The following is a 10213-nucleotide window of genomic DNA, read 5'->3' as shown; positions in this document are numbered from 1 at the left end:
GTGTGAAACAGAACGCCAGTGTTATAACTTTTGTTGCCCCGCCACGCAAGGATAAAAACGTTACATCCATTCTGTAAGGTTAGACCCTACAACGTCGCACGCTATGTACTTAAGATTTGGGCCATTGTGGGACCAGTACAAGTAAAACGACGATTTTAATCGCAGCCGTTCGTAATCTTTATTTATTTAAGTTATTTCATCTTATTTGGAGCCCACTCCCGTATTCCCCTCGCTTGGCAAGTCATCAGTGTTGGCTGACAGCTGATCTCCTCCGGTATGTTTTGGTGTCTGAAATTTTTTCTAATTAAAGCGAGTTCGGAAAATCACTATCATCTTTAACCACTGTAATATAGCACTGTGGGGTAAGACGGGACACCGTTAGCACCAAAATTCAATATTTCCTAATCGTGTTTTAACCATTAATAATAAGTTTTAGAGTCGCGAAGATATGGTTATATGTTGGCATAAAAATTCTTTGTTTTCTAGCAAACGGGACGGGATATAAGAATAATAAAAATGTTTCCCTTTCCCCCCCACCTTTCCATACCTAATTTCGGTCCAACCCAGGGATGCTATATATAGATATACGCGACGCTGCACCTACCTCTAACATGCTTCGGATAGTTCCACTAATATTATCCAGCTTTTCTTTAGTTGAAGTGAGCATATTAACCTGTTTATCAATCAAACCACCCAACTCCTTACGACTTGCAGCAGCTACGTTGGTAACCTGCAATTAAACAGTGCGCAATGTGCAGTTTTGGTTCGACATTATGATTATAGCTTATTCAATTTTCTTGCGTATCTTAAACCTCATCGCGTCGGAAACGAATATGAACGAAGTGTCGTACAGTTCACATGAACGACGTAAATAAGCGGTCTGGGTCCTGGGGTAAAGGGCTAAGTTTGGCTTAAAACCAAGACCTTGACAATAACGTTCATAATAAGACCATAATAGAATAGGCCTCGTCCAGTTACAGCAAGAGTGTGCATTCTATATATAGCTTAACACGCCGGCACCATGTTATTTAGTTGCTTGGTTGCCAAATTAACCCATACCGTGGTTGTTCACACAGTATAACCATCGACTTACCGACAAATGCTTGAAGGTTTCAGTTAGAATATTCTCCATGAAGTTCATTCTGGTGTCCAACTTTTTCACCTTGGTTTCAACGTTTCTCTGCAATAAGAAAACATACCTTCGTTGTTCGTATATTGTTAAATGAAAGGTAAAATAATGTGTCGTATAACAGTTACTGTAAAAATCGTGCTGGGTTTTTACATCCTATTTTAATGTAAAGGGTTAAATCTATTGGGTTGTTGGGAGTTTGCTTTTGTAGTAGTAACTTTAATTTTAGACCATTTATCGTTTTATCCGAACGTGGCCGGTCAACTCGGCGCTCTATATTACTTAGTTACTCACATCGCCTAGTTACCCATACACACACACATATTCTAGTCTTTGCGGTTCCATAGTAAAGGCATGGGCCAATAGTAAGTCCTTCTATTCTGATAATAAATAATAATTGGTAAGATCCTACAGGTGCCAGGTAAATTGGGCATTAGAGGTTCATAAAGTGTCCATACTGTTAACTTACCGATGATAGTTTGGCCAGTGTTTCAGACAACGCCAACAAGCAAGGCTTGCCGTATCTGCAAGACACAAAAATGCCCATGTAATACGAAAGAGTTAGGCTACATATTATAATTTGTATTTATCTAATCGAAAACGATAGCGAAGGTTATGTTTGCAAAGCAATAGTTTTTGCTGGCCACGTTTTAAGGATAAGTCCGATTGCGAGTCGTTTGTAACTTTTTGTAAAAAATTCGCTATTGCGGATAGCGTAAAACCCTTTACCAGACATAGGTATCATCAAAACCATACCTGAAAGCAGTCTTGGCGGCGTACATAATCAATAAGAAACTGGTGGTCGCAAAGAACACGGTCGTGCAGAGATCAAGGTGGAGACGATTAATCGTTTCTTCAGCTTCATCTGGGCCTTGGAAGAGACGAATCTGCTCCACAGCCTGCTCGTATGTCTCATGCAAGGTAACGCAATCTGGGAATAGGCTGCCGAAATAACCACTTTCTTTCTCCGGTATCGCTTCTACCAATTCCTCGCCGAAGAATAGTTCATAAAACGGAATAAAGTCCGCCCAAGACCACGACATTGTTAAAATTTGTGCTCCGTACTTTGCCAACCGTGTATGTAATATATTAAAACACGAATTGCATATCCAATTGTTGTAATTATTTACAAAGGGTACCTGTGTCTTAACAATTCGAATTATTAAATAACAATTACAAAATATGCGAAATTTGGGGTGAAATAAACGTTTGGAATTCCCCTGACGTAGGATAAAAATTATTTACTGGTTAACACTGAACTATTATTTTGATTTTATTTGTTGCCCGGCAAAGTGACGCTACTGCTTTGATTTTGCATTGAAAGAATTGATACATACCGATCTTAAGAGACTGACGATGCCATTTATGCGAAATATATCAGTAACACAAATAATTACCATATATACTTTGTGTTTTTTCTTGCACTAATCTGTTTAGGTTTCTTATCAATATACATTGCGGTGTAATAAACAGTAATACCAAATAAGAAAGTTGTCATCATTGACACCTGTATATGGTATGGCATCTGTGACTTATAATCTAAAGCTATGGAGTCTTCAACAACACAGTGTATCAGGTATTATACATTTATTGAAATATAATAAATAGAAGAACCTAGTAGAGAACAAGAACCTATGAATACTTTCCTAATTTGACTTGTAACAGACAAGCAACAATTTATAACAACCTCAGTATTTTAATTAGTAACATTTTTGGTGCTGGTAAAGAATCTTCTGTTATCTGCTAACTGCCAATGTAACAACCAACCACTAACATACTTACATATAATTAGCCCTTGCCTCTTAAAAACACCTATTACCAACCTGTAACACTTTCCACCAGGCCTAGTTTATAATGTACCGCCGGATTCTTCATTACTGCCATTTTTTAATCTATAACAGCTATTGCCTATAAGAAGGCCTATAACAACTATTATACTGCTTTCTAGATAAAGATGGAGCTGCTGTTCGTTACCAAGAAAAAGAAACCAATGCCACTCCAACTTCAGAGTATTATGACATCAAAAAAGCTTATGTCACCAGTCGTGATGGATTGTGGTGTCCCAGGAATAAACGACCCGTTAAATTGCGAGAACAAATAAAGTTAGTTGAAGATACATTAAGAAGTACTGAAGTTGTGTGTGTGATTTGGAAACACTTTGATACAGTTCAGGTAGTTTTTTTGCAAAATAAGTTTTTTTTGTAGATTTGTTTGGATCTAGGACCTATGCCACACATTACCCCAACATCCATGGTGCTACAACCCATTTAGTGACCACTGAGTAAAGCAATGTCTGTTAAATGTCTTACTCAAGGACACAGACACCATTAATGGTATTAATATCAAGTCAAGGGTCTTTTTCTTTTGCAAAGGTAGTTTTACACTGTGAAATAAACACATTCATACAAAATTTAGCTTGTGTTTTCTACTGGTTTGATTGTTGACATTGAAGTGACAAAACAACTCGATATAAAGAGAATAAACTTTGAAAAATCTCTACAAGGAAAACTATCTACACCTGCATGTTCTGGTATATATATATAAGATTTTTATTCAATCATTTATGTTAATTTAATTTTTTATTGAAATAAGAGACTGAAGAGGGCATTTAAGCAATATAAATATGTAATATGTGTATATATATATATGTAGATATATAAATATATCTATATATATATATCTCCTGACTGTTATTTAAGCTGTCATATTATTTATGCTTTCTGTAGTTTATTTCCCCCATTTTTTAAATTCAAATTGTTGTACAAACAATTGGCCACATTTAACGCAACTACATATTAAAATAGTAGTGATTGTGCCAATTATTCTAATATCTGAAAAAGTTCTGGAAATTATCATTCAATAAATGCAATACAGGTTTTACATATTATTTTTTCCAGCAATCTATGCAGAACAATTTGTGTGCTTTTCATTTGACAGCCAAACGAAACTTGCGTTCCTGTCTCTTAAAAATGAAGTCAAAGTTTCCTATATTGAATTACCAGGTGATATTACTCTATGTGTTTCCAAATATTGGTTCATTTTAATCTTATTGTAAGTGAGACTAAACTATATAATCTTACTGTATAATATCTTGTGTTTGTAAACTGTATAATAGTATAAGTCATGTGCGCCAAACTTTTTAAAATGCAGGAAAGGCAAAAAAAGTTAGACACACATTCTTATGAAAAATTAGACACACACTTATATGTTATTAAAGACTAGATTAAAGACTGTTCCAATATGTACTTGGTGATGCACCAAATCTGGCCAAGTCCTAGGTCCATGAGAAATGACCTCACCAAAATAGAAAAACAAAATAGAAAAAAAAGTTTTAATTTTGATTTAAAATATTTTTACGAATGATGCTCTTAATCAAAATTAAACCTGTTTTAACTTGAAGGTACACATTCAAAAATTGCCCGTTATTTAAGCGTGAACGATAGTGAAGATATGATGGTATGTTGGTGGCATCATGGGCCTTGGTTTCAAACGGCTCACGAGAACGAACATCATAATATGGTTTTACTTGGTTGTTCATTTGGCAGGTCAGTATTGTTGAATACAAACTCGTGTGGACAGTTTACTTATAATATATAATTTGAATTTTTGATTGCATCACTGCTTCACTCTCATTTAATCGTGGGGTAAACACTGCAAGTATACTGACATTTATTTACAAGTTTATAAACACAGTATCCTTTGGTTAAAAAAAACACTCTTGTTTTGTTACACTATTTTTCCCAAAAAAATGCTTTTTAATCCTATTTTTGATTGAAAATAACAACTTACTTGTACTTGTACACAGGTTAGAAGTTTTGAGCACAATTCTCAGTGAAAATAATCCAATTAGCCTTGAATTTAGCCACAATAATTCGAACCAGGTAAATATGTGGACAGGTGTTGATTCTAAGGTGTATTGCTGAGCCATAAAATTGTATGCTGACGACTCCCATCGACTGTTGTTAATTGTTTAAAAGGCAATTAGGATATTTGGTTATTATGTGCTAAAGATATCCCATCTTCCACCACCCTACTATCCATGTACATTTTTGTACAGATTCTTACCCTGGAAAAGTCAGTAAACCATAGAAAAGAACGCCATCTTGATTTTGTGACGTACGAATGCTCCCAGAACAAAATGCAAAGACTTAGCGTTATTTCATTTCCCGTAAAAACTGGCGTTCTTTCATCTGCACGAAGCAGGTAACTTAGTTAAAACTCTTTACTTTTACATTTCAGTACAAAGCTGGTCTTAGTTAACAATGAAAATGACTCAAACGCTTGTGCTTATAGTTATTATGACACTAAAACTATACAATATGTTTCCAAAATACGGTTTATTTAAAAAAAAGTAAAATTCAACGTATTTATTTAATATTGGGGTAATAGGCCAAGTCTGGCCTAAATCCCAGGTCCGCACGGACCTCACCCATACAAAATAGAAAAAAAAAAATTAATATATGCCCTTACTAAAATGCTGTCATGCTCACTGTTTTTAAGCCTTTTTTTATTTATGTTAGGCTACCATATACTCTAGATCTGATTGTTTGTATATACATCTAAAAGCAGAGTAAGCATCTGTATTGTTTTCTACTTTCTTGTATGCTTATTTTTTCCCAACTTTCCTACAGTGCTGAAGACAAAGTAGTTGTTGGTTGTAGCGATGGTTCTCTCACTGTTTATGACCTCACAATACAACAAACTGTTGCCACGGTAACTCGTACCGGCACTGTACCCACCCTGTTGTCATGGATGAGTGATGTAATTGTGGTCGGCAGCGCGCAGGGGGAAGTCACGTTGTTCGACAACGCCCTTAACTCTATTTCTTTTGTTAATCTTGAAGAAAATGCGTCTAAGAAATTAGAGGTACTTTAAATGGGAATATTTTCGTATTAAAATCGTTTTTTTAGTAAGGTTGTACCCATTGTAACTTTAAGTTAAAATTGGATTGTCATTTTTGATTGTATGTATCCTTGGTAAAGATACTTAACAGCTTTCAACTCATTTTACCTTTATGTAATGTCTAATTTGTCAGCCACCGTACATAAATGTGAATGAAAAATCGTACATAAACAAAGTTTTTAACGAGGTAACGCGTAAGTAGGCCCGAGGTGTATGAAACAGAACACCTGTGTTATAACAACTGTGGTTGCTCAACCATAAGAATGAACAAGTTACATTTATTCATCCCAGCTTTCCCAATACATTTCATCGGGCAGTGGTCTTTTAAAAATCCGGCACAACAACAATGGTGACATGATGCTGTTGTTTAATGGAGGACCACTGGCAGTGCTGAGTTTAGATGGTTGTTTCACTACTACTGGCATCACAAAACTTCTGTTAGCTAATGATAATGTAAGCTTTACACTTTAACTTTCAGAGGGTCTTTAAAACCTGCAACTTACCATGTTGTAAATTGCAAACATTATAATAAACAATTATAAAAACAAATTATTTAAAAAAGGGGGACGTTATATGTTTTAGCTAGGGATGCACATTACAGAATTTCGAATCTAATTACGGGATTCGGTATTCTGTTTAATGACGTCATTACACGTCATCTCATATACTATAGTAACAATTTTTGAAACTTATTAATTTTGAAAAAAAATATTTTTGTGTTTGTGGGACTTTCGAGAGTAAACGTTTCGTAACGTCTTTTCATAGCCTGCTATACGTTTCATGACGCAAAAACTACCCAATAGTACAATTCTTGATCATTTTACAGCTCATGACCCAACAAGGCTGCTATGAAAGGGTCAATAAACTGACTTTTGTGGGTAAAATTTCTTTTTCCTATAAATATAAAAAGATTCGAAATTCTAGATTTGGAATTCTAGATTCGAAATAAAGTATTCTAGGATATCCTAGAATACCTAATTATTCTGTAATGTGCATCCCTAGTTTTAGCACACTAGTTTTAAGTCTACAACAGGTACTAGATTCAACACATTAATCAATCTATGTTTTACAAATATGCTGTAACAGCATTTACCAATATCATTCCAGCTTTTGTGCAAAATTAAAAACAAAAATCGCTACCATAGTTTAACTAATATTTAATTTGTAATACTTAGATTACACAAGCAGTGTCATTGTTATGTTCAATCAACTGGAACCTTGATGGGGAGGTGGCTTACCAGAACCTCATGCGTATTGTCGATCATTTGCTGCAGTTACCTCTAAATCATCTCCGAGAAAGTAAGATTGTTATTCATGTGTTATATTATATGTGGAAAAGCTGAAGGAATGAATGAATAGATGTAAAAAAAACACTGTCATTAAAACATGGGTGTTCTCGTTCATACACCCATGCCACATTATGGGTAACCACTGTATGAAACTTTGTGGGTGGTTACTAATATTTAAGTTTACAAGGTTTATATTTAAGATCTTGAAAATATAATAAGAAAAATATTTATATGGAAACATATAACCAGTTAAACCTCAAATGGTTGGAGATTTTAAACTTTACTAGCAATAGTTTAGTTTAGCATACAATTACATGGAATCAGAGTCCGTATATAAACATGAGTTATTTCATCACCATAGAAATCTTACAGGGCAACCAAATGGGGCTAATTTCGCCAATTGTTTACCCTAGCAACGGGAATTTTTAAACAGATTTTTCTGCTAAGTCGCAGTTTATTTATAAAACTCAAAAACTTCAAGTCACTTTTGGGCTTTAATAAATCTACACATCTACTTGAAAATTTGATTTTCTTTAATCTGCATCCTGTATTTGTATTAAAAACATAAAATATATTAGACTTAGCTATATACGTTCATATTTATATTATGTCTATGATCAATTTAGCCCCATTTGCTGTGTGCTATGTGATTTCTATGGGCGACATGAAATAACTCATGTTTATATACGGACTCTGCATGGAATGATATGGAAAGAAAATTTAATTGCAGATCAACTGGAAGGTTCATTTTCCTCGTTCTATGCTTCTTCTCGTCCAATCTCAGAACCAGTTGTGTTAAAGTATCGGACAGCTATAAGTTGGTAGGTTATAGGCTTCTATATATTGTATAAAAATACAACAAGGTCAATCAAGTACATACCGATTAGAAACTGGGTCAATTTGTTTAGTTTATAATTACTATCCATGACAAAACTTTTATAAATTCTAGCAGCCACTTAGAGCCATGGATGTATACACTTTAGAGACATTAACGTTGTATGAAATATACTACTTGTGTTATACCTATAAACACCCAATATTTAATTAATTAGGTCTTCAATACTGTATTGAAAAAAATATTATGTTATTGTGTTGTATATTGTCATGTAATAGAAGTATGGTACCAAAGTATTTCCCATACACAGTTACGCTCGCCGTTTCTTCCACCACCTCCTGAGGTACTCCCGCTTTGAAAAGTCCTTCCTCCTTGCCAAGGACATCGGATCTTCCGATCTCTTCCTGGACATTTACTTTGCAGCGAAAGAAGTTGGAGAGACACAGCTTGCTAAACTTGCAAAGCAGAAAGCTGATGAGATTATTGCTGCAGAATCCTCTGAAAGCGGTCAGTAAATGGTTTTAGTTGTTACTGTGTGTTTATGGAAAATACTAGATTGACTGAAATAGGCTGTATATATTTTATTTAAAACCGGTAATTTGTTTATTAAAATTTGATCACCTAAAATGTTTAAAATATAAAAAAATGGAAAAAGATTCACTTCTACTACTGTTTGCAAATGAAATCAAATGATTGCAAACTGAAAGATATGCCATTTGTAGAACTATATTTATTAGGTATTAAATCAAATATTGTTATATATATGTTTACCCCATTTTTCAAAAAGATTCGGAAGGAATTGATTTAAATATGTTGTCACTTTCTGGAGTCAACAATCAAGACAGCAAGGATTATCTTGCAATGGAGTTAATGCAGGAGATGAGTGAGTGAACCATATTTTGATAACTTATGTTTTGTGGCTACTTTATTCTTATAATTAAATGTATGAATGGATGTATAAATGATTAAATAATTGAATGTTTATAATTATGATAACACATTACCATTGGGGGGGATATGTGACTTTAGTGAAATTTATTTGACCCAGTGGTCCCCTATTGGTTTCCATAAACTTGTATATATGGTAAGTTTTAAGGTTCATATTACACCTGACCTGTGTAATAACTGCCAGAGATAAATAAATGACATTCCATTTACCATTTATGAAATGTTTACTTTAAAACTAGACTTTCCTTTGTTGGTTATTCTTCGTTACATTCATTTCCAGTTATTGTGTTACACGAGAAATATGCCATGCTTACATTTAAAAGGTTATGTAATTTGATAATGGGTGATACTTGAATACATTCCTTTCTAGAAATATGACACTATTGACGTAATAGTAGGCGTTTTCCAGGCTTTATGGGGCAATGTTTTTTCTATGAACTATTTATAAATATGTGTTTTACAGATCGTAGTGCTGAAGCTGGTGCAAGTACCCTGAAAGTTACCAATCTTGGATTTGTATAACGAAATCACTTACTTTACAAGCTCAAACCGCTGTATGTGGTCACCCTTATTGCTGCTGAATAGTGTCATATGTTAGTGACATGTATTTTATAGCGTATTAGTGTGTCATGTGTTATTGGCATGCATTTGATATAGTATTATTGCATTTTTTGAGTTTTTTCACACACTTTAGTACTTGTTGTTGCTCTCATTGTATTTGTAACACAAAAAAGTTAAAGTGTTTATTTTTAGTGATAAAATTTATTATTTTTTAATAAAAAAAACGGTGCATTAATTTCTTGTTAATAAACGAATAAAAGCATTTGAAGAATGTTTGAACTGGTCCGTTCCAACAAAAATTGTATAAAAATACTGAGATTTTGGGCCCACTTTACGTCAGTCCAGACCACGATCCTTTCCAACAGTTCAACAAACGTCTGGGTAAGTTTTTTTGTCAGAATTATTCCGATAAAAGTAAAGTCGAGACGCCGCTTGTCTGCCTCGTATCCGGATTGCGAATAAGTGAACAACTGTAAAAAAGAATTTTATCGAGTAAAAGAAAGAAGTCAACCCATTTTGGACGGCGTCGGTGCTCCCTTACTCCCCGTA

At 34.3% G+C, this 10213-nt stretch overlaps 2 protein-coding genes across 2 annotated transcripts; one reads left to right on the top strand and one right to left on the bottom strand.

The window, feature by feature from the left end:
* Positions 1–4: 4 nt before the first annotated feature.
* On the bottom strand, positions 5–2172 carry LOC149735878 (uncharacterized). The gene is made up of 5 exons (XM_089879261.1): positions 1886–2172; positions 1599–1653; positions 1094–1180; positions 605–730; positions 5–288 (listed from the first exon to the last, which is right to left on the bottom strand). The coding sequence occupies exons 1-5, from the start codon at positions 2170–2172 to the stop codon at positions 202–204; spliced, it is 642 nt and encodes a 213-aa protein (XP_089735387.1). The 3' UTR covers positions 5–201.
* A 392-nt stretch (positions 2173–2564) lies between these two features.
* LOC149735877 (WD repeat-containing and planar cell polarity effector protein fritz homolog) lies at positions 2565–9926 on the top strand. Its single transcript, XM_089879226.1, has 14 exons — positions 2565–2705; positions 3078–3301; positions 3545–3659; positions 4027–4131; positions 4530–4674; positions 4935–5010; positions 5187–5332; positions 5761–5995; positions 6323–6484; positions 7207–7330; positions 8051–8141; positions 8466–8662; positions 8943–9038; positions 9567–9926. Exons 1-14 carry the CDS (start codon positions 2648–2650, stop codon positions 9623–9625), a joined length of 1833 nt encoding a protein of 610 aa, XP_089735352.1. The 5' UTR covers positions 2565–2647; the 3' UTR covers positions 9626–9926.
* The last annotated feature ends 287 nt before the right edge of the window (positions 9927–10213 follow it).

Source organism: Ciona robusta, chromosome 5 (assembly GCF_009617815.1).
Source record: "Ciona robusta chromosome 5, ASM961781v2".
In the NCBI taxonomy this organism is placed as follows: domain Eukaryota; kingdom Metazoa; phylum Chordata; class Ascidiacea; order Phlebobranchia; family Cionidae; genus Ciona; species Ciona robusta.
The sequence above is the reverse complement of the archived record's forward strand: the minus strand, read 5'-3'. Positions and strand labels throughout refer to the sequence as shown.

Excerpts from the sequence above, each read along its gene's own strand:
- LOC149735878 (XM_089879261.1), bottom strand. The coding sequence starts at position 2,172 with ATGTCGTGGTCTTGGGCGGACTTTATTCCGTTTTATGAACTATTCTTC. Across the intron at positions 1,181-1,598 it reads CACTGGCCAAACTATCATCG|AGAAACGTTGAAACCAAGGT; the intron begins GTAAGTTAACAG and ends TTCTTATTGCAG. Across the intron at positions 289-604 it reads CTATCCGAAGCATGTTAGAG|ACACCAAAACATACCGGAGG; the intron begins GTAGGTGCAGCG and ends AAAAAATTTCAG.
- LOC149735877 (XM_089879226.1), top strand. The coding sequence starts at position 2,648 with ATGGCATCTGTGACTTATAATCTAAAGCTATGGAGTCTTCAACAACAC. Across the intron at positions 4,132-4,529 it reads TTCCTATATTGAATTACCAG|GTACACATTCAAAAATTGCC; the intron begins GTGATATTACTC and ends TTTAACTTGAAG. Across the intron at positions 5,996-6,322 it reads ATGCGTCTAAGAAATTAGAG|CTTTCCCAATACATTTCATC; the intron begins GTACTTTAAATG and ends TATTCATCCCAG.